At 37.0% G+C, this 25227-nt stretch overlaps 2 protein-coding genes across 2 annotated transcripts; both read left to right on the plus strand.

Moving 5' to 3' along the window:
* The first annotated feature begins 88 nt into the window (after nucleotides 1–88).
* On the plus strand, nucleotides 89–3805 carry LOC101974379 (serine protease inhibitor Kazal-type 7). Its single transcript, XM_078020674.1, has 3 exons — nucleotides 89–186; nucleotides 1681–1831; nucleotides 3638–3805. The coding sequence occupies exons 1-3, from the start codon at nucleotides 126–128 to the stop codon at nucleotides 3681–3683; spliced, it is 258 nt and encodes an 85-aa protein (XP_077876800.1). The 5' UTR covers nucleotides 89–125; the 3' UTR covers nucleotides 3684–3805.
* An 8876-nt stretch (nucleotides 3806–12681) lies between these two features.
* Nucleotides 12682–17615, plus strand: LOC101974088 (serine peptidase inhibitor Kazal type 9). The gene is made up of 4 exons (XM_040273116.2): nucleotides 12682–12736; nucleotides 13806–13834; nucleotides 15986–16113; nucleotides 17477–17615. Exons 1-4 carry the CDS (start codon nucleotides 12682–12684, stop codon nucleotides 17520–17522), a joined length of 258 nt encoding a protein of 85 aa, XP_040129050.1. The 3' UTR covers nucleotides 17523–17615.
* The last annotated feature ends 7612 nt before the right edge of the window (nucleotides 17616–25227 follow it).

Genomic DNA, 25227 nt, shown 5'->3' on the forward strand with positions numbered 1-25227 from the left:
GTCTGGATGACCTCACAGGGAAGGTGGAGAATCCAAGGCAGGCCATATAAACACGATCCCTTTCCTAGGGCATGGCAGTGGTGTGATTGTCTCTGGGCAGCCTCTGTGACATAGCCACTGGCACCATGAAGATCACTGGGGGTCTCCTTCTGCTCTGCACAGTGACCTATTTCTGCAGCAGCTCAGGTGAGTTAAGGGGGAATAGTGTTCCACACAGCCATTAGCAGATTTCCCAAATAATCCCTCCTGGGATGTGAGTGTCTGAGAGAAATGTGTAGTTGGGTAGATTTAAAGTGTGCTGGTTTGTAAGCAAAAAAAAAAAATCTCTGGCTAAAGCGAAACTCTTGTTTCAACTGGAGCTTGAGGGAGTTGGATCTAATGTTTTCCTTTTCAAAGATTCTTATTTGCATCCATGGATTTAAAAAAAAAAACTAATTTTTCCTAAGTCTTCCATTTTATAAGGACAATGGAAGTTGTCTGTGTTATTAGATACTATTATTAGTGCAGAGATGCAAGAAAACTCAAGTGTCTTCCCAAATCAATACAGGGGCATCAAAATAAAACACATATCCAGAGATCAAGAATAAACAATTAGACTTTTATAAGGTAAAAATGTGCCTGATTAAAATAAAGCATTCCATCACATTCCTTTATGGCTATTGGGAGGGAGAGGATAGCAAAGACGGAGCCTTGTCACAAGCAGCACTGCACTTCTTACTATTATTGACATTGAATCACAATAAAAAGCACTACAAGCTCCAGAAGACAGCCCTTCATTAATAAAGAAAGGATATTTAGATAATTCTCTTGCCTAACCCTTTGGCCATTCCACTTCCTCAGCAAAGAACTGAGATTTTACATATAGTTGAGGAGTGTGCTGAGACTCACTGCCAAAGGAATGAGAACAAAACTTAACAATAGTTAATGAGATTTCAAGGCTTTGTTCTGTTCTTAACATTTCCATCTGTATCTTTCAGAAGTTGCCAGTCAACCTTTAAAAACAGTGAGTATGTTAAATAATACTTTGATTTCTACTTCTGTTGACTGTCAGTCAATGAATACTTGTGAAACATAGATGCATGATTAATTCTACATGTTTAGGGGAGCGTAAATGGGGAGGCAAACACGGACAACAAAATAGTGCTCACATAAGGTAGTTGAAGAAATATGACATAAATATATATGACCATAGCTGAAAAATTTTATTAACTCCAGAATTAAAGAAAAGAGTTGATTTCCAGCCAAGAGACTGGTAACATTTTCATGGAAGGAAAAACATGTGAGAGGCAGAACAGAAGCACCTCAATTAATTGTCCAGGCTCTGGATTTCAATCCAATCTTACCACTTACCAGCATTGACGTTATACAAGTAATATCTCTTTCTAAGTTTTCCTTTCCCTATCCAGAAATAGAAGAAACAGCAGAATTTTCCCTATTCAATTGTTCTAAATATTAAACAAAGAATATTCATGTAAAATTTAAGTGCCTGGCACAGAAATGCTCATCAGTTGCTAACTGAGTATAGTATTAAAAACAGAAATGGTGCTAGTAGAATAGAATTCATCAAATTGGTGATATTATTACTTATAAAAGTAACCTCAGCAACACCAGAAGATCTAAGCTGAAACTTCTAGTTCTTGTAGCCAGGGTCACACTGCTTGAGGTCTGAGTAAAGAGCAGTGCATTCTGTTCTGTCTAACCAGGAGGTGGATTGCAGCATTTACAAGAAGTACCCAGTGGTGGCCATCCCCTGCCCCATCACAAACATGCCAGTTTGTGGTTCTGACTACATCACATATGGAAATAAATGTCACTTGTGTATCGAGACCTTGTAAGTATCACATGGGAAGAAAAAGTTCTGGGACCAGGGTTCTCAACTACAATCCATTCTCTTTCCAGGAGCCTGCTTAGCTCTCTATAAACTACACTGATCTCCACCCAGAGTAACTGATAGGGTCAGAAAACTGGCTGTTGCTCAGTCAGACCAGGGTTGGGCCTGCTTTCTGTCAACTGGGACTGCTCCCATCCAATTACTGAACCTCCGATTCCTATCTGTCAGTTGTGGGAACCTAATGAAACCATGAGTTCTCAGACTGCTGTCCTTGAACCCAGAGATCCTACAAAGGCAAGTCAGAAATCACCACAAGCATTAAGTGGGCAATTTGGGGTGGTCTTTAAACCCAAGTTCAGTTTTAAGTAGTGGGGTGCCACTACTTGAAGACAGTGTCTAGAACTCCCACATGGCTTCCAAGATGCACATAATAACCCTAATGCAGCTTGTTTCTTAGACTACTGTGGTTTGGGTTGCTTTATCCTCCCTTTCCTAGAGGCTCTAAGTATCTGTATCCTTACTGGGGGGTAGGGAACCAAAATGATTGTTTTTCTTTTATCTAAAATATGGGATGCCAGCTGTCAGTACTTAGACCAGAATCCCGAGGATATGTTTTATTTAGGTATTTTGTTTGGCAAGCCCAATGTTTTTGAAGAAATGTTAACTAGGCAGATGTCACTTTCTTGATGCAAGACATGCAAATTAGCACTTCCTGTCTTACGCTAAGTCCACTTGGTATCTTTTTTAACTCTTCTTTAAGCTACTAGATTTTGGCGACTTGTTTTAGATCTTAAGTTTTTCATCTCTGTAATTATCTCAGCAAGTTAGAATATCAAGTTGGGACTGATTCCAGAAGGACATATCTACAGATTTATTTCTATTTAGGAAGTTTTATTTCACAAAAGGAAAGATTTTTCTAACATAGACACACTGGGCCCTTGGCCAGGTAATGAGCTGCATTCAAGGGACACTCAAAGGACAGAGCAGAAGTCCTCCCTAATACAGGTCCAGTTCCATCAAAGGCCTTGCTAACCAGAGAAAGCTGAAGGACCAGCCCCTCAACTTCCACTGTCACAGTCCTCCTCTTTGCTGTGTCAAGACATGGTGATCAGCCAGGCTCTGTGATCTGCACAGACAGCAGACAGAATGGAATTATCCCTTGTCTTGGGGAATTTTGCTCCTGTCTTTGGCAGAAATGGCCTGTGGCAAGAGCATGACTTCAGTTGGAACTCAGTTTTCTCACTATTTGTAAAATAAGGTTCTATCTCATAATAGCTACGGTTGTATTTTAGTCGGCATTTTTGCCGTTGTGATCAAAAGACCTGGCAAGAACAATTTTAGAGGAGGAAGCTTATTTGGAGCCTCACGGTTTCAGAGGTCTCAGTTCATAGATGGCCAATTCTACTCCTTGGGGCCTGAGATGAGATAGAACATCATGGTGGAAATGTGTGATGAAGGAATGCAGACCAGGGCATGATGATCACGAAGCAGAGAGACTTCACTCACCAGATACAAAATGTATACCCCAAAGGCACACCTGGCAATGCCCACCTCCTCCAGCCACACCCTGTCTGCCTGCATTTACCATTCAGTTAATCCTTATCAGGGAATTAATTCTCCAATTGGGTTAAGGCCCTCATAATCCAATCATTTCACCTCTAGACAAGTTTGTGTTGTCTCACATGTGAGCTTTTGGGGAACACCTCAAATCTAAATCATTTCAGGTAGTAGATAAAAACTCTTCTATAAGATGTTATAAGATTTCCTCTTGTATTAATGAATCTTATTAATCATGTCTTCCCACAGGAAAAGTAATGGAAAAGTCCAATTTCTTCGCGAAGGACACTGCTGACTTCTGTATAAACATGGACAGAGAGCAGTGATGTCCTCATGGTTCAGTGTCCCTGGGCTCTCACTGACTTCCTTCAGTCTGTGCTGATGTTCTGGGTCAGGTGGAGCCAGATTCGGAGCCACTTTAACTGAAAAGAGAAAGTTGTGCTCTTCCTTATGAACTCATGTCTTATGGAAAGACTGGCTTCTTTTTACACCTCAATAAAGGAGCCTCCACAGAAAGTTTATCTTGGCTTCTGTTCATCTGTGTTTCTAAGATCAGATTTATTATCTTCTGAATATGATACTTGTTATTCAGGAGAAAATTTTGTAAAAAAAAAAAAAAAAAGAAAATCCCAAATGGTTTCCAAGAAACATATGTGTGTGTCGTATACACACACACACACACACACACACACACAGTACTTACACACACATAGACACAAATGCCAGTGAACACGTCACCCTCTCCTGAACTCTATTTATTGAGAACTAATCTCTGGAACATATTGGTTCTTTATATTGGCCTCTTTTCCAGCGTTCCCTTAAAGGGAATATTTTCATTCCAAGAAGTTATTCCTAGAAAGAAGGTTTTCCTGCCCATTTTTATTCTAGATACCCACCATGATTTCTCATGGCCCAGCTCCACTAGAACACATATGGGAAAGCTCCTACTCTGAGGAAGCATGTTCATCCTGAATACTGACTTCTGGGATGCTGTACTCTTTAGAGTAGAAAACCATATTGAAGAGGCCATCAACCCCCAGAGCCAGTGAGACCATCACACAAAGTTTACCATTCTGTCCAATTTGTACACTTTTACATATTTGAAAATGAATACTTGCTTGCCTCACCACGCAACTAAATCATCCAGGGTCCCTCCAGGTGAATTTGGGTTGGCATGAAATAATCACACAAAGACAGAGAAAATACCTTTTTCTCAGGGTCCAGTGATGGCTGTCAACCTTAGGAGTCCATTGGAAAGACTGAGCCACCTGAATTCTTTATTATAGAGGGGGACACAGAAGGAAGTTCCATGGAGTGTTCTTTCCAAATAAGGCAAAGGGTCAGGTTTCAGGGGGTTGAGTCTAACTCTATTTTTGTGACAGGCTTGTGGGCAGTAGATTGATTGACATCTTGACAAGTCACGCCCATCTCAGGTGCCATATGGGAACACAGGCAGAGAGAAAAGTATACAGGTTTGTTGCAAGGCCCAAAGAACACACAACACCAGGCCAGTTCTCCCATAAGCTCAAATGCCCATAGTTCACATACAGCCCATGGCTGGCCTGCAACGTTTGCTCTTTGTGAAAATTTATCTTTTCTGTGATAAAATTCTCACTTAATTCAAAGCTTCTCAAGAGGTTATATATGTCAATCATAAATCAGCTCTTCATCTGAATCTATTAGAATCAGGCATTGTACATTTTTTAAACATATTAAGACTAATTTTTTTTAGTTATTGATGAACACAATACCTTTATTTTATTTATTTATTTTTGTGTAGTGCTGAGGATGGAACCCAGTGCCTTACATATGCGAGGCAAGTGCATTACCACTGAACCACAAACCCAACCTCAGGAACTGTCCTTTTTAAAGTTTGTTGGTATGTTATCCCAAAATTGACTAATCACCCAATTTTTGTCTGATGAATGCAGAGAAATCAAAACTGTTGCCTCCCTACCAATCCTTTCCTTCTATTAATGCAGCCTAACATACAAAGGACTGTAATTATAATATAGAAACACTATTAAACATAAATATAATGTGTTTACAAGTGCTAGGCTTGCTACATAAGAATAATGAGAAACTTGTTAAAATAAAGATGCCTGGACTCCACCCCATTTATTATAATTTAGCAAAGTGGAGAAGCCTAAACAATCTTAATGTTTAGTTGGTGTACACTGGGCATTAGAAAACTCAGAGATAGTTATCTAACCCCCTCAATATAGCAGGGTCCCCATGAAAAGAAAAACCATGAGATTACTAGGAAAGTGAAACCTGATCTGGAGAAGCAAAATCCAAGGTGGCAGTAAGAAATGGAGCTGGCTTTCACTTCTCCTAATTGGACCATAATAACACCCCCACACAGTAGCCACTGTGAGGTTGCATTCATTTAAATATGACCTTTAGTAGAAGAGTTTAAACAGAACATCTGCTCAACACCATGGCTACTCTAAAGAAGTAACCTTTTCACAAGAATGACACGTCTTAAAGAAGTAACCTTTTCACAAGAATGACACGTCTTGTCTGAGTCTCCTCACTTTGGCATTTGGCTTTCCTCTGGTGAGAAAGTCTCTCCTCATCTCTGAGCATTCCCTGTCTGGAAATTTAGAAGCATACTTTGGAGGGAAAAAAGGTGAGTGCTAAATCACCCAACCAAATTTTGTAATAAGAAACAAAAAAGTAGTTCTTCACATTTACTATATATATTTTTTAAAATTCAATCTAGCTTTATTTTTTCCTCCTCATCATTGTCTATATAAAGTATTTTAAAAGAGCAACTTTGGGTCTTTCTTTTTCATTCAGTTTTCTTTTTTTCTAGATCTTCTTGGTAGTTCCTAGCATGAGTTTGACTCCATTTATTATCTATCGAGTTTTAAAAGTTATTTTGAAATTACTGCATCTATTTAAGTTTTTAAATTTTCTTTTCAAACATAACTTTATCATTTATAAAATAATTCCATGAGGATTTTCTAATACCTTATTTTAGTTAATGAATCAGGATTTATGATAGGAACAACCAAAAATAGAAGTGATTCAAATTAGTCCCACTGACATGTGACCACCAGCAGCTGTTTAAAATCAATGGCGTTTACACATAATTCTTAGTATGGCACATATGTGTTCAATTCCTTTTCCTCCATTTTCCCAGGAGAAGTCAAAGTTAATCTTCACCACATGGAAAGCTGCTAACTTAGACAAACACGAGTGTAAAGTAGATTTCTGTTAAATGTTTACCTTTCCAACTTCAGGCCTATATGGAAAAAATGATTTAGTTTAGTTTTGCTCATGTGTTTGTGCGACCTTCAGCTTTTGCACCTCAATAGCTTTATTTTATCCTTATCATCATTGTCTTCATTTTAAGGTTCCACCAATTGGCTCAGAAAGCACAGGAAACCTGGTACAGAAAACAGGTCTGCTTCCCCCAGCCTGAACATTTCCCAGGGTGTGTGTGACTTTGGGCAGGTCATGTCATATCTTCAAGAATCTCCTTACTTAAAAATTAAGAGAATAATAATTCCTTATTTGAATTTGCCATTTAATGGTCATGAAGATTTATGCTTTGTTTTTTTTAAAGTAATTTTCTAATTTGATCCATTTTGGGTTAATTTTTGCATACGGTTTCTTTCATTGTTGTCCAGTAGTCCTAGCACCACGTTTTGAAAAACCTGTTCTCTGAAGAATTATAATGGCACTCTTGTTAAAAATCAGTGCACCATATATCCAAAATATGCAAAGAACACAAGCTGCTCAATAACATGAAAACAAACAGCTCTATTAAAACATGAGCAAATGACCTGAACAGACTTTCTTGAAAGAAGGTGTGCTAAATGGTCAACAGGTATACAGGAAAAAAATTCAACATCTTTAATAATCAGGGAAATGTAATTTAAAGCCACAATGAGATATCACTACACATCTGTTAAATTGGCTGGATAAAAAAGAATGAAGCAGGCTGGTGATATAGCTCAGTAGTTGAACCTTGCCTATCTAGATACATGAGTACATGAGGCCCATAAATGTATACAATTATTACTTTTCAGTTAAAAATAAAATAAGACTTTAAAAACCCAATTCACCATAAATGTAACAGCTTATTTTTGACTCCCATTTCTATTACATTAATCTATATGATATTATCATGCCACACTGTGCTGACTACTATCACTCTGTAGTAAATTTTAAAATTAGGAAGCATGAGTTCTTCAACTTCCTTTTTTTTCAAGATTATTTTAGCAGTTCTGCACAATTTATATTTTCACAAGAAATTTTAGGAAGACTTTGTTCATCTTTCCAAGCAAGGTGGATAAGATATTGGTGGGGGTTGTCCTGAATCTGTAAGTCAATTTGGAGAATACTGCTATCTTAATAATGTTAAGTCTTGTAATATTAGATTATTTTGCTATAAAGGCATTGGAACAGATAGCAAAATAGTATGAGATCCTGAGATGAGGAGTATATGTGAAGCTCTTGGTTTATTCTTATAATAATAAATTCAGAATAAAAAACTAAAAGTTTAAAAATTGGGTCTTCTTGCTTGTCTTGAAAAGCAGGTGTTGGTAATCGGATTAACCTGTTCCAATGAAGGAGACCAGTTTTCAAGAGCAAAATCAAGGTGCTAAGTGTCTTTAAAATATCAATCCTGTGTGAACTAGGGAAGGATAGGCAATGCAGGCTGTGTTCTTAGGTAAAATTTCAAATAAACCACAGAGTTCTTCCCACCTAATTAGCTAACATAACAGCATACTACAGGGACACAGCCACACCAATGTTTATAGCAGCACAACTCACAATAGCTTAACTGTGGAACCAACCTAGATGCCCTTCAATAGATGAATGGATAAAAAAATGTGGCACATATACACAATGGAATATTACTCAGCAATAAAAGACAATAAAATCATGGCATTTGTGCAGGTAAATGGATAGAATTAGAGAAGATAATGCTAAGTGAAGTTGGCCAATCCCAAATAACCAAATGCCTGATATAAAGAGGCCGATTCATAGTGGGATAGGGAGAGGGAGAATGGGAGGAATAGCTGAACTCTGGATAGGGCAGAGGGGTTGGAGGGGAAGGGAGGGGACATGGGGTTAGAAATAATGGTGGAATGTGATGATCATTATTATCCAAAGTGTATGTATGAAGACACAAATTTGTGTGAATATACTTTGTATACAACCAGAGATGAAAAATTGTGCTCTATATGTGTAACAAGAATTGTAATGTATTCTGCTGTCATATAAAAATAAACAAAAATAAAAAAGAGTTGGTAGTAAAAAAAAATCCCATAAGTTTCACATATGTTAATTTTTATAACATTAAAAGGATAATAGAAATTAAACAAAAAAAAAGACAAGAAAAAATTTGAGGACTCTTTTGGAAAAAGAATCATAATTTCATGTATCAGTTCAAATTTTCATTTTGTTTTTCAGTATAAACTCGGGGCTCCCTGAAAGGTCTTGATTATATGATGAGACAAGACTGCATTGTGCTGAAAATATTTCTGAGGAGCTCAAGTGATTCTGTGTCAAGGATTTTCCAGTTTCCAGATTTTGCAATGGTTCTTTTCCCATAGGCGAACGCTTAACCCTCGAAGACTCTGGGATGAGTTTTCACCAGAGAAGAGGCTTAAGTAACAGTCAGCCCAATCCTCAGATACTCATCATAGAGTCGCTTTTATGTCACTCCTCCTCTGACATGTATCTTAATATTGAAATTCAGCTTCTTGAACTTCAATTCACATAACTTTCTTATTCTCTGGCTTTGAGCATCCTCTGTTAAAGTCCTCGACCTCTATGGGAACTGCTGTGTCTGGACCATCCTCTCTCCCTTCTATACTAACATTTAAAAGAGTTGTGTGTCTAGGGCTCTAGTCCACCCAACATCCCTCAAATAGAACTTCCCTCACTGAATATCTGTTTCTAGAGTATAAAGTGAGACTCTGTTAAGTCATGATGGACCTAGATGTTTGCTATTTATCTGGCATTTTTAGGTAACTATGACTTTAAGAAAATTGGTCCTGCCAAATAGTTTACGCCTCTCAGGAGAAGGATGAACGGGAGTTTTTGAGATCACTTACTCTGAATGCCAATACAAAATAATATAATTGGAAACCTTGAAGATATGATTTAACCACTCTGAACCTCATTTCACCTCTCTAAGAAGGAAATAGTAATGCCTACATGTTCTAGAATCTGAACTAGATGAGTTTCCATGACAGATGAGGAGGAGAACATTGAGAAGATAACAATTGGAAGGGTGGCACACAGCAGTGTTAAATAAAAGGGGTTAAGGTAAGTAGGCTTTTTGAAAAGTTCCTTGGGAACAGGTTATCATGTTAAACAGACTTTCTATTCCAAAATCTGTAATTCCTCAAGAAATGTCATGGGCTGGCCTCAAACTGTACTAAATTTTTTTGGTACAGTTTATTGGGCTCACTACACATGAGGACTGACAGGAAAACTCCCCAGAAAACCACATGACTTGTGTATAGCCATCAACTTTCTGAGTTGATTCCTGAAAAGATCAACAATAAGCCAAGACCACCTTCTCTCGCGATCAAGAAATGACACACACTTCAAGTTAGAAATGAAATGTCAGTGATCACCTATATCAATGTTTCACCTCACAGGGAAGTTTGTAAGATAATAAAGTTATTGGCTTTTAAAAAAAAATCTTAAAAATTTAAGAGGTTTTGAAGAGGATTCCCATACTAAAGAAAAAGTAGTAACACTATCTTATTTTGTCTCTGAATGATGAAATTTTATCACAGCATAATTCTAGAATTGGGGAACTTTTTATCTAAATCAGTGATTTTCAAATTATTCCAAGTATCCTAGAGGATTTTACGAGAATTACTCAGTGATCACGATGGGAAAATGGGGACTAGACCCCAGGCCACTACATTCCCTCATTCCCACTTCAACTAACAGAGCTTCTCTGTCTTCTGTTTAATATATCATATTTCTATGTAATGTTTCCAACTTCTCTGCTTGCTCTTGTGACCTTGAATAACTGCTTAATCTCTTCATGCTTTGATTTATTCATTTTTAAAGTCCTGATAGTAATAATATTTTATCTCATAAACTTGTTTTAAATTTTAAACGAGTAAATACCCATAGAGCAGTTACAATAGTATCTGACACATAGTACCTGCACAGTAAGTATTCTTATTATTATTACAATTGTTATAAAATATTTATTTTCTGTGAAAATATGGATGGAGTCCACATCACAATGAATACAGGAATCCCTTGTTCAGAGGCCCTGACAGGTATTCACCCAGACTCATGGGACACTTCAAATGACAAGTTCTTATTACTTCATTGTCATTGTCAAACATCTCTGATCATCACAAAGTTCCTTTATCTATCATGACAAGATCTTTTATTCCAATCAGGCCACAAACGTACAGAACTTGCTTATCTTAAAATAGTCTCCAAGTGATTTCTGAGTCTCTTCTCCACATCACAGATGCCATCTTTGCCTTTATCATCATGATCATTGTCACAAAAAGCTCTTGTGTGTTCATAACTTGTCACGAGCTAGATATGAGTACTTTACATTTATGACCTAATTTAAAATGCACAGTGAAGTTGTGGTGGAGGTATCCTGAGAGTTTATTTACATTATTCTGACATTTGTGAAGACAACAAGGAAGATTTATGTAAGACTTATTACAATGAGTGTATTGTAATAGAGAGGAAAGATCAAGCTAAACTCTAAGTTCAAGGACAAGTGAGGATTTATAGCCAAGGAGAAGGGATTGGATCTGTGAATGGAAAATTACTTCAAAGAAAACATCAAGATAGGGGGATTTTTGTTAAACTGACCTAACAGGATTCTTGCTAAGGCAGAATGTCCTATATCAAAGATGGAAGATGAGGAACTTGATCAAGTATCAAACATGATCAGATATCAATGGTGCTGGGATAATTTAATGGGATTTTTTTTGTTTGGGGGTAGGCCAAAAACAGGATAGGGTCCAAGGTCAAAGCCTAGTCAAGAAAAAGTTCAGAGAATGCTGACTGAAATTTGGTGGAGGAGAGTCCTTATGACTACATGAGGGAAACTACAAGTTTCTCATTGATCATGACATGCCCAAGGTGTAATACTGTCTCTAACACAGAGTAAAATTCCATTAATATTTAATTAAAGATAAAATGAAGAAAAAGAAAGTAGATATATAGCAGATAAATAACTTGCACATAATCATATAGATATAGTGGAGCTAACAATAAATTCAGGTGTACAACACTCTCAGTTTTATGTCAGGAACATTATGATGCTTGGTCTCAGACCATCCCACCACCAGTTCCATCTACCTTTATCCTTTTAAAGGGACACAAGTATAAATTTCAGTTTCTCAGCCCCCAAAAGGCATTCCTTCCATTAGTGATACAGACAGCCCTTCCATCTCTATCAAAAATCAAGAGCTAATTTCAAGATATTCTTTTTTTCTTGATTTTATTCTATTTTTCTTTTTATTGGTTCTTTTAGTTATACATAACATTAGGATTTGTTTTGACATAAATTATAAAAGCATGGAATATAATTTGCTTTGATTCAGTCTCTAGTACTTCCCTCTTTCCTCCTCTCCTTTCTCTTTCTGTTCCCCTCCCTCTACTCTACTGATCATTTTGCTATTTACTTAGTTTTTTTCCTTATAGAGTCACTCTATTTAAAAATTTACATAATATCAGTGTTCTTATAGCATTTTTTTAAAAAAGTTTCAAATATAGCAGGGCTTAAGAAAAGCACAAATTGTTTGGTCTATTGGAATGTACCATATTAAACAGAAAATGTCACTAAACATGCATGTGCTTGTGGCTCAGGGCAAGGTTACTATCTTATTCTTGATCCGTATCAATTTCAGTGAACTTTTTGAACTTCCTTGAGACTTCACTTCCCTATCTGTAAACCAAAACAAGCAATGATCATGGTTACCTGATAACTTTGTTATGAAAATCAAACTATAAAAGTGAAAGTATTCATAAAATCTTAGGCTTTCTGGCTCATAAAGAGAAAACAACAGCAATATATAAGAATAGCACTAGTTTTACTAGGTTCTATTAACTTTTGAAATGGTGTTATTATTACTTGTCTTTCAGAAAAAAAAGAATTCCCGTGCCTAGCAGATCTATTTGACATCACTTCAGGATTCTGTCACTGGAAATAGGTTTTTCACAATTGAGGTGGGAGCTCTTGACAATATAAAAGTATCTAAGTATCTGGGAAGATACTAGAAGGTCATTTCTTTTACCTGAATCTGACAGCCCTCCGCCACTTCAGCACTATGAGAACAACATCCTTTATCCTACTCCTGGTTGTGGCACTTGCAACCATATTCAGTGAGTATCTCTCATAATACTACCCTTGTCCTGAGAAAACAGCTCCTTCATCTCTGCCTACATAATATTAGAATGTACTTATCACATAGGTCATAAGGAAACTTTCTGACACATTACTCTTTTTTTGTCTCTACCAATGAATCACTAAATCACATCATCTCTGTGGTTGAACAATGTCAATGGTCAGCTAAAACCAAATTCTAATCCCTACTAACATTTTGTGTAACTTCATAGGTTATCATCCAGATTCTATTTGACTTCATAGCACCATTTATGAAGATGTCTTCTTTTCATAGAACATTATAATCTGTTGTTTTGGCTACATGAGCAATTCTTCTTCGATTCTACTTCCATTATTGAGTTAAAAACTGTCTCCCTGCCAGGCATGGTGTCTCACACCTGTAATCCCCGCAGCTTGGGAAGTGAGGCAGGAGGAACATGAGTTTAAAGCCAGCCTCAGCAATTTATCAAGGCCCTAAGTAACTCATCGAGACCCTGTCTCTAAATAAAATATAAGTATGTGGCTCAGTGGTTAAGTTTCCCTGAATTCACTCCCCAGTAACCTCTCCCAAAAAACTCTCTCCCTAGAATTTTTAACCATGAGTCTTGTTTCTGCCACCTACCTATGCCTACTATATAAAAGCAGATGTTCCTTTCATATTGTGTTTTTTTGGTTTTTTGTGGTGCTGGGGATCAATCCCAGGGCTTTGTGCGTGCTAGACAAGCACTCTACCAACTGAGTTATTTCCCCAACCCCCAATGTTCCTTTCATATAAGGAATTTTTTTCAGTATTTACTGAGCTTTTATTATGAAAAGAAAAAGGATAGGACAAACTTCTCATTTATCATAGCACCTTTATTATTTTTTTGATATCTCAATCATATTCCAAAAGCAAGGAAGAAAAAAATCTGTGTTAGAAGCTTCGACCTTTGATATTAAGTGGATACAGAGTTCTGAAGAAAAGCTTACACTGTCTTATCAAACTGAGACATAAATCAAATATCATTTCTCTAATAAGATTAGGTTATTCCAGAGTTTAACTTAATATTGTCTTTGTTTTACTTCCAGATATAGACTGTGCCTCAGAGGAGTACCAGGTCAGTTAATCCATCTTGATATAAAAACCCTAATTTTAAAAAATTTTAAAGACCAATATTAGTAAGGAAATGTTTGATATTATATATTAACTATATTTCTGTTGAAGAGTTAATTTCTGAGTATCAAAATTGGTTTTACTTCTAACATCATAGAGTGATCTCCCCAAAATGAAGGTGGAAGAACAAATTGATGAGACATTAATATCAAAGTTAAAAAGTCTTGAGTTTCAATTCTATCTCATTTTCATGTGGCCCTAGGAAAAGTTACTGTGAGATTGTTCTAAGACCTAAATCTACAGAATTTGAAAATGGCCTCTAAGAGAATAAAGACTGTTATTTCCACTTGTCCTTCATGGTTTATTTACATAATGATTATTGCTGGAAAAAAAACTGGGTATAGTAGTAAAAACTTAAAACCAACACTCAGGCATTTTAAGTACTCATTTTAACTCTGTTTATTATTAACTGTGTGACCCTGTGGCCCGGACAATTTCTTTTATGTCTGTGAATCTTTTATTTTATCTATTAAAAAATAATAAGGTTAAGATATAAGCCTAGTCCTACAGGCCCAAATTCAAGCCATCCTTCACCATCTAATAATTGTGAGAATGAAAAGGGTTAATGAGGGTTAAGCACTTGATAGTCACTGTCTGAATTATATCACACAAACCCTAATTCTGGGCTTTGAGCAATCAAGGGGAAGTAAAACCAGGCCGGCATGGATTTATCAGGGGCACCACTATCTCCTGCTGCACTAGCCCCTGAGGTCTTCCTGAATTTGTGTCATGCTTATTGATCCTTGCATCAGCAACACTCAACTCATTCCCTAAATGTAGGAGGATAGCAAATGATGAATGAAAAAATTTATGAGTGGAGCTTATCTGGAGGCAAAGGTGAATTCAGGTTTGAGTTTGAGCACTTTCCAGTTATACCATCAGAGATAAACAATTAGTACAATACTGCTTCTGGAATTCTAGAACTGAATGAGCTGAAGATGCAGAATATGTCTTACAGAACTGGAGTTTGTGCAGCTCAGGAAGTAAAGACAAAGGAGAAAAACAACAGCCATTATTTTTTCACTGTTTTCCATGCCATGTAGTTCTAAGCACTGTACACATATCTTCCCCAATATTTATTTTGTCTTTCAACCTCACAATGCAGTTATTACTACTTTCATTTTGCAGGTAAACAAACTAAAGATTGGAAAGGTGAAGTAACTGCCCCAGGGTCATATAGTAGAATTTTAATTCCATATTTGACTGTATTGTTCACATTCTTCAGTATGCTCAAAGATAACAAATCCAGAAAATTCTTTCTCAGGAATTTTCTACCTACTCCCATAGGTAGATCACTGCTTTGACTTTGCTCCCAAAGTTTAGAACAGTTATTCCTAACTCTAATTTAAAATACATTTGTCTGCCTGTGTGCTGGTGAAGTGTATAGCAAGTGTACAAGAGAATAACCAATAAGTAATGTTAAAAGTTACCAATGATATACACTAGTTCTTAAAAGTAAAATAATTATTCTTACAACATTCCTATTGGACTTTATGAGTGAAAAGATAAGTATCAGGGTAATTCACACAGAACACTTCTGGTTAATCCCTTGAGAATGGGTACATTTGTGGATATGCTATGTGTGTTGAGAACTGATGAATCAACCTCTGTAGTGAGAAAATTCTATTTTGAAATAAATTATGATTTTGTAACCAACTATATAAAGATGTCTATTGCTCATGATCTTTTTCTTGTTTTTGTTGGTACCAGAGATTGAACCCAGGGGCTTAACCACTGAGCCACATCCTCAGCCCTTTTTATTTTTTTATTTTGAGACAGGGTCTCACTAAGTTGCTTAAGGCCTTATTAAGTTGCTAAGGCTGGTCTCGAACTTGTGATCCTCCTATTTCAGGCCCCCAAATTGCTGAGATTATAGGCATGCGCCACCATGCCTGGCTGCTTATGATTTTTCTATCCAAAATAAAATATCTTTATACATGGTATATCTAAAATTGATTAGATAAGGACCAACAATTTTACTAATAAACAAATGCATGGACTTACTTGGACTTGCTCTGGACTTGCTTGGCAAATACTAAGTCCTTGGAAATAAATATGTGATTGAATTAATCGAACTTTTAATGTTTGTTTTTAGGTTAATTGCACTCCTTATAGAAACCTACCACCAGAAGAACTAAGATTTTGTCCTCTAGTCTATGAACCAATTTGTGGATCTGATGGCAAAACCTATTCCAATGAATGTATCTTTTGTTTTAAAGTTAAGTAAGTACTGAAATATTATATTTTTTATATTTGAGTTAAAGTTATATGCTAAGTACCACAATTAGAGAAATAGTTCAGGGCATATGAACTATGGGAGTCATATCATATGACTGGAAAATCAGAACCCTGTGACTCAGAGGATTTGAAAGTCCCTGGTGTCATATCCCCATGTATTTTGATGTACACTCGTTCTGAAAAGTAAAATAATTATTCTTACAACATTCCCATTGGACTTTATGAGTGAAAAAGACAAGTATCATGGTAATTCATACAGAACACTTCTGGGTAATCCCTTGAGAATGTGTACATTTGTGGAATTAAGCTTCAGAATCAGAGAAGCCTAGAATCTCCAAATTGGAAGGAAACTTGAGATCATCTACTTCAACTTTCACCTTGTAATGTATTATGTAGAGACTCTGTACAAAGACATCACAAAGAAATCCCATAGTCCATGCTTATTTCAAGAGGCAAGGAATGCCTGCCCCCCCTCCCCAACATATCAATCCACATCTGTTAAAATGAGCCATATTAATTTTCAACTTCAGTAACTAGGTTTGGAAATGCAAAAACGTCCCTAATGATTGTACAAAAGGGACCATATCTGAAAAAACCTGTAGATTTGTTCTGTTTCAATGAAATGTATATTTTAGATAAAGTGAAAAATATATTTTAAAATGAAATAGGCAAAAGCATCTCAAAGGTTAAAAATAACCTTTGAGTAGCATCAGATCAAAAAACATGAAATGCTGAGTGATATCCAAGAGATTACAGTATAGTGCTCCGCTGTAATCTCAGAGACTCAGGATGCTGAGATGGGAGGATCCAAGTTTGAGGTCATCCTCAGCAACTAAGAGAATAAGTCTCAAAATAAAAAAATAAGAAGGTCTGGGGATACAGCTCAGTGGCAAAGTGTCCCTGGGTCCAATCCCTGGTACCCACCCTCTCCTCCCCAAAAAAGAGTCTAGAAAAATATCGATTCTTATAAATATTTTCAAAATATATAGGACAAAATATATATGAAATGAAACCAAGTATCTAAAATTCATGACATACTGTCCTGGTTCTTTTTTAATGAAAAGTTATAATGCATCCTGAAAAAAAAGCCTTCTAAATGAATGTTTCCTTTAAATTAAAAAAGTCAATTAAAATATTTTCAAGGATATAAACTAATTGTGATGTCTTTTGAGTATCATCTTTATGTAATCAGCACCAGTTTTGAAAATACTGCTAAAATACAGTCATTCCTTTTTAAAACATCAGTAAGTGGGAGACTTTTCCACTTTGGGTTTTTACTGGTGAACTTTCAATGCTAATGAAATGCTAATGAACTCAGCATTTATTTCTTGCTTTTCTCTTTCTACAGGGAAACTGATGAATTACTTAAATTTATACATTTTGGAAAATGTTGAATCCATCTTCTGATTCCAAAATACCTTCTAATGCATTTTCTTACTAAGAGACACATTTCATTTCCCAAGAAATCCATCACACCTTGCCTAATCTTATCACCATATGTTGATTTCTTTGTAGAATAAAATAGGCCTAAGTGAAATAAACATGTATCTGACTCTTCTATGGGGAGTGAAGTGGAATCTTCTAGATTAGTTTTAATTTTAGGACATGTCTTGTAGACTATCTTAGGACCACATTTGCAAGGAAGAGAAAAAAAGTTCATTAAGACTAGCAATAAGAGGTGGGCTGGCGTGGGGGGTGGGTAGGGGCGCATGTCTGTAATCCTAGCAGTTCAGGAAACTCAGGCAGGAGGATCACAAGTTCAAAGCCAGCCTCAGCAAAATTGAGGTGCTAAGCAACTCAGTGAGATCCTGTCTCTAAATAAAATACAAAATAGGGCTGGATGTATCCCAGTGGTTGAGAGGCCCTGAGTTCAATTCCTGGTACCAAAAAAAAAAAAAAAAGTAATAGAAACTAAAAAATCAAAAACCCTGAAGCTAATATATCCTTCTTACTCAGACTAAGAAAAAAAAAAACCTGTGCATTTCTTAGTTATTGCATATTCCACAAATGTGAACAGATGAAGGAGGTGACTTCAGGCACAAGAATTAGAAAACTGCTAGGATGGTGGAAGGAGAGGGTCATCATTATACAAAACACATGTATGAAGATGTGAATTTGGTGTCAACATACCTTATATACAAACAGAAATATGATAATGGTGGTAAAAGGTGTATTAAGAATTGTATGCAAAAAAATTAGAGCTCATGTATAATGGCATAATTTGGTGTGAACATACTTTATATACAGAGTTACAAAAAATTGTGCTGTGAATGGATAATTATGAACGTAATGCACTCTACTATTGTCATGTATGTAAGAAATAAATAAAAACAAAGAAAAAAAAGATTTAGAAAACTGCTTTACTAGATGCCCCATGTGTTTCAGACATTGAGAGCTACCCTGAACTGGGACTGCCCTCTATTTCTACCAGAGGGACCCATCTGAAATATGGCAAGCAGAATGAGGCCAGTAAAGTTGGTCAAGTTGCCATGTATTAGCTTCTTCAATGCTATTCTTTCCCTAAGGTTCCATCTCAGGTCTAGGATCTGATACACGATCCCACTATTACATGGTAAGTTCCTTAAAGAGCAGAGAATGTTCTGTGTAAATCTTTGTAATCCATTTGTGTATCTATTCAAGAAACAAATGATTTAGTCAGTGTTGGCCTTAAAGAATACCATGGTGAGTAGAGTGGACTTGGTCTTGTTCTCTTAGAACTTGTATTCTGTGGAGCAATTTGCAACTTGTACAGAACTTAAATACTGATAGAGTAAACTTGAGTTGAAATTAAGCAAAATTTTCATTGGATGATGACAGAGTTATGTGATCTATGCATTGAACATATGAAAATATAACCATACATTATCTGCTAGGAGGAAAAAGAAAATAGTCAAGCCCTTTTGAGTGATGTTCTTGACTCACAAATTCATCAGATATTAAGGGACCAAGAACCCCAATGATCCATGCTGATTTCTGAAGAATTCAAGTAAAATATATGTTCTTATTTTGTATTCTCACTTTTAGTTTTTCAAAAATATTTTTGCTTCCTGAATTATCCAAGATCATCTTCAAACAAAACATAGAAACATTCTTCAAACAAACTCTTCAGAGACAATGAAAATATTAGAGTTTCTTCACTCATCTTTTCAAATATCTCTTCTCTACAATATGCTTCTAGAAATGCATCTGTGAACAAATATAATAACATTCACCAGTGATGGTTATTAATAATATACCAAACATATGTATGTGTGTATATACATATATTTATAAATTAGACTTAGACTGGGCAATCAGGAAATTACCCTGGGAAGGTTACTTGTAACCAGAAATCTGACAAATGGATAAAAGTTAGCTCTTGCACAGGCGATGGAATTGGTATCTCTCTTCATGGAATGAGCTGGCTGCAGAATAAAAGATAATAAAGAGAAAACGGTAGGAAAAAACCACAGTACACAAGAAGTAATTTTGAAAAGCGGAGGCAGGACGGTTCTTCAATATAAGGGAATGAGCTTCCACACTGCAAAGAGAGTGATGAAGCCCACACTTGCTTTATTTATATGGGGAAACATCAAAGGCTTTTGATGGAATGTTCTTTGCCAAATAAGGTAGGAGGTGGGCTGTCCAGTTCCCAATGGGTTATGCCCAACTCCAGAGATATGAGAGTTGTTTCACTAGTAAAGGGAAGACAGATGGTCTGGGACAGTCTGATATGCATGGGAAAGCTGGGATAGTTCCCAAGGAAAAAAAACTAAGACTCCATGGCTCAGTACCATGTAAAGACCCTTCAAGTAGCTCATAGCGGTTCCCCACAATTAGCAAAGGGAGATAGATGGGTGAGGTATGATTCGGATAGGAGAAAACAGCCAAGGAAAACAGCCAAAGCATCATTCCAAGCAGAGGCAACATGAGAGACTGTACCATAGAAAACCAACAGAGAACTGTTGATCAGTTCACATGTTTCAATCACTCTTCCTTCCTGTGGTTCTATCACCCACTCCTCGAAGTCCATTTTACAACTGTATACAGAATCATGTTTCTAAAACACAGCCCTGTTCCTAAAGACACTTTTAGTCAATCTCACTACCTACAACCTCACTCATACTGGCCTCCTCACTCTTCAAAGCCATCAGTGTCCATTCCATACATGACACCAGGGTGGTTAGCACTCTCAGAATCTTCCAGTCACTCTACAGTTTTGTACATGCTTGTCCCTCTTAATACTCTTTCAAACTTTTCCATATTACTGATTTCCACATTGTCTTCCTCTTCTATGTATTTGGTCCCCCTTAGATTAGCATGTATCATATAGCAGATCAGCTCTATAACCATCTGTCTCTTCTGCTATACTGTGAGCTTACAGCTGTCATGCCATATGTCTTCAACTAATGCCTTATGAATGAACTGACTTAACATAAAACAAATTTGGTTTCTATCAAAAAGTAAGCGAGGAAACCATGGTATCTTATATCAGAAAACTCTGAAGCAAGGCGTCAACTCCTGATCCAGCTCCAACATTAGAATGCATAACATCTGTTTGTGTTCCTCCACCAACTTGAACTTTGAATGCTGCTTCAAGTTCCCTAGAAATAATCCATGAATGCTTTCATAAAGATTGTGAAGAAGTGACCAAAATGGCAGTTACCTTGCAACCACCACAGCGGAAGACTCCTCATTACATTGCCGTCATCCTTTTGAAATACCACCTTGTCAAACACTTACCACTTATAACATGAAAGAAAAATTGCCATGATATTTTAGATATGCAAATAAAATCACATAAAACAAATATGTTGAGAGCCTCCTGTGAAAAATGTGTAGAATCTGCATGGAAGCCGATTGAAAATCTGGTTATCTGGGAACTTAACAGAGGCAATTCTGCTGTAAGATGGCCCAGATACATGTGAACTCCCCTCAGCTCTGCTCAAAAAGGTCCCACACAGCACCAGAGATAGGGTGACCTGCTGTAGTCACACAGCCTCTTTGAGATGAGTGTAACCTGCCAACATGCCAATCAACCTTTGGACTGCAAGACATCACTATGCAAGACTCCACCTCTGAAGCCTTATCCTTGCCTTTGATGTACCCCCTTAAATAAACCGCCGGGGCCATTTTCTCATTCTTCAGCTCTAGCACCTGTGTGGGCTGGACCTATCAGGCACTCGGTATTTAAAACTTATTTTTCTGACTTTGCCTTTTATTTCTTTGCCATTTTAGACTTTTTCAGGTGGCTTATCCCGTCCTGACCAGGAAAAATTATCCTGTCAAGGTGCTTGCTACCTTGCAATGTAAATACATTACCAAAACCTGTTGCTAGTATCAAAGCCTACTCAAACTCGAGTCTTGCTGTTTCATTTCCAATTAACTCCTCCTCCTATTTAAGCAAAGCAGCAGGTGTTACTGCACCCATTCGACCAGTCTTTCTGGAACAGATAACTCATTACTCTGTCAGAGAACATTAAGCTCAAGTATTAACTTTGAAATGTTCATTAACAATAAGGTTCAGAATAAGGAAATGGATGCCAGGGTTACAAATAAATTCTTAAAAAAAAAAAAAACAAGCACATGCACACAGAGAGGTTCTGAAAACTTATCAGTGCAAAGTCAATAGTCAGAATGATGCTTTTTTAATAACTCCTGCTTAAACACAGGAAAAGGACTACCAGAGTTCTGAAAAATGCTTCTGGAAACCATCAAATCATTCCCAGTCTCCAGACTCTAAGGTGCTTCTTCCTGGAACATGAGGCATTTAGTGTTCACAAATAGGCTCAGTGGTTGAAACACCTGGCCTGGGCCCAGCCAAGCCCTGTGACTCATAGAACCAGAAGCCTGGATTTGGGACTTTATTCTATCCTTGCACCCAATTCTGCCTCCATTCTGAATCTCCTTCTGCTTGTGTGTGAGTCTCCTTTTCTTACCACAGTCATATCCTCAGCCTCAGTCCCTGCCCAGGTAGCCCAACCCCTACAGCATGTGTCCTTTCCCTCCTCCTCTTCTCTTTACCACTTGGAGAAGCAGAGCCCAGTGGCAGACACCCCAAACCACAGGTAACACTTCCACTGTGCTCCATGGTTGCTCTACCTCTATTCCGGCTATGAGGACTTTCCTGTCTTTGAAAGCCCACAAATTGTTTAAACTACTATCAGTTTGCTGCCACACCCAATCAATAATAACTTGTCCTCCCTGTCAGAATGAAATTATTTGTAAAGCCTGTAAAATGTAAGGTTTGACTTGAAAGGTAGAGTGCCCTGGGGCCCTGGGGTCACTTCTAGGTTCATCACTTCTAAGTAACCTTGGCTTAGTAGCTTAACCTATGAGTTTCAGTTCCCACCTCTCAAAACAAGAAAACATTATTTTTTACAGATTTTTCTTAAAAAGACTATATGAAATATATATATATATATATATACACACACATACTCACATATGTATAACACATATACACACATATGTATAACATATATACACACACATATGTATAACATATATATATATATATATGTATATATATAGTACTGTGCCTGACAAGAGTTAACTAACAAATGGTAGATTTAAATGATAAAGACAACAACAATTTGTGGTTTTTATAAGTTCAACCCATATGCAAAACCCCTTCTTGTTTTGAAACCCCTTGACTTAATTAGAAGCAATGCCTGACATACATATATAATTTGTAAACTGCCAGGGAAAACAACATAAAAACAAACTATAGATTGAATGTATTTAAAGTCAGGTATTAAATATCCTAATGTCATAAAGAGCCCCTCACTGAATACTACACCTTGCTTACAAACAACAAATGGCAACCAGACATGGTGGCACATTCCTATAATCCTAAAGGATAAGGAGGCTGAGGCAGTTCAAAGCCAGCCTCAGCAACTTAACCATGGCCTAATCTTAAAATTTAACTAAGCATTTGGCTTAGTGGTTAAGAGCCTCTGGGTTCAATTCCTGGGACCAAATTAGTATGTGTGTGTAGTAGTGGGGCACAAATATTATTTAGCCAAGTTTAGAGACCAGGACAACCACCTTACTACTTCCACAGATGGAAAATGTTCTGAGAATCTAAGGTTTCATAACTGTTCTTAGTATAAGGAAGGAAGCAGAGTAGTCCCTGGTGGGAACCGGAAGCCTCAGTAGCAGCAAAGAATGGTGTTTAGAGAAAATGCTCATCGAAGACTTAAAAAAATAATGCTCATGTGCTATTTCTTATACTGATAGACAATTGAGCATTTGTATTATTATTATTAAGCTATGTGTTTCTTACAGACATTAATTTATGGAAAAAATAGAGAAAGGATAAAAAGGAGAACCAAGAGAAAAGAAGGTGTCCTCCAATCTAAATTGGCCCTGGATATGAGATTCGCTCATAACATCAATATATTTCCCTTTAAGGAATTCTCTTCCTTCTCCAATATCTACAGTCGTCTATGACCACAAGGACGTGTTTCCCTTAAGGGACACTATTCTTCTAAAATAGTCCTAAATTGACCAGGAAACCAGCCCAAAAGGTGTATTTTGTATTACAGAGAAAGTGGCACAGGCTGTCCTGAGAATTACATTGTTCAGTTGGCTTGAATATTTTCTCCTCCTCTGTGAAAGTTTCCATGAGGATCAAAGCAAAGAATTAAGGGCATGTCACACTTGTGATCCCAGTGACTCAGGAGTCTGAGTCAAGAGGATCTCTAGTTCAATGCCAGCCTTAACAACTTAGTGAAACACTACCTCAAAATAAAATAAAAAGGGCCGGGTGTAGCTCAGTGACAGATTTCTTGGCTAGCCTACTCAAGGCCCTAAGTTCAATACTCTATACTGCAAAAAAAAAAATTAAATAATGTTAAAAAGGGCATCTTCATGGCAAAAGTTTTTGTCAAAAATGTTTCAGAAATACAAAGATATCTGGATATCACAGACCATTTATTTTTCATTTTTATAATTATTTATTGCAAAATAAAGTAAAAATCACAATAGAAATTCCAAATAAAAATCACTCAATAGTCTTTAGGAAAACTTCTTGCCATTTTAGTTCATTTTAGTTCCATATGTAGATCTAAGTTTCATACATTGTCAATATAAAAAAACAATTTCATATTTACTTTTGCTTGATAAATCTTCCTTAAGATTTTTTTCTTTTGCCTTTTTATCTTTCCTCCCCATTGACCTCCTAAAAAACTGGCATTAAACAGTGGCCTTTAAAAAAGTAGTTTACTGAAGATTAATGTAGAGTTGTCAATTGTGTTGGTACTTTAAAAATTACCATCTGCCGCAGTCTGGCTGGGCACAATTCAGGAGCCACTTGTTAAAAGAAACAAACTTTATTTTTAGAACACGCACACCACACCACACAGCTACTCAAGAAAACCCTCAGAGCCCAACTGCCACCACCAGCTTCCCACAAGCCTCTCAATCTCCCCCACTCCTCCTGCTCTTGAGGCCGATTGGCTGGGTCACATGGGCACAGCCAAAAAAAGTCCCCCAATGAGTAGCTCCATGGTCTGAAAGGGCGGGGAAACAGCCCAATGAGCATCACCAAAGAGGAGCCAATCAGTTGGCAGCTAGAAGTTTGCTGGGGCCGCTGTGAGCCAATCATCAGCTGGCAGCTGGAAGTTTGCTGGGGCCCCTTCAGCTGTGGCCCTCAACAACCATCTCTTTGTAAAATTATTTCATAACCTGAAATAATAGGATCTCCAATATAATTGCGTATTATTATTATTATTCTCCAGTTTGCCTCAAAATGCCCAAAAGTCTCACCTGCACTGGGTACTGCACTTAGGAACACACAAAGACCCATGGTCCTCAAAGGGCACTCTAAGGAGCTGCAGGAGTCCCTGACATTGTCACAGCATCACAACAGTGAAGCCACACTACTTCACTCTAGTCCCACTTGAGCCAGAGATATTTCTCTTTTAAATGCACATTTTTGTTGGCTTACATAGGATTCCCTAGCTTTGCCACTCAAGCCATGGGTACTATGTCCATCAGCTTTTTGAACTTGGGCTCAACTTCATTCTTCCTCAGTTATATTGGCATTCTATTTGTATCCACCCCATAGAATTTTGGTTAAGTATTAAATGACTTCATGAATGAGAAGAGCTTAGA

This window comes from Ictidomys tridecemlineatus, chromosome 1 (assembly GCF_052094955.1).
Source record: "Ictidomys tridecemlineatus isolate mIctTri1 chromosome 1, mIctTri1.hap1, whole genome shotgun sequence".
Taxonomy (NCBI): Eukaryota; Metazoa; Chordata; class Mammalia; order Rodentia; family Sciuridae; genus Ictidomys; species Ictidomys tridecemlineatus.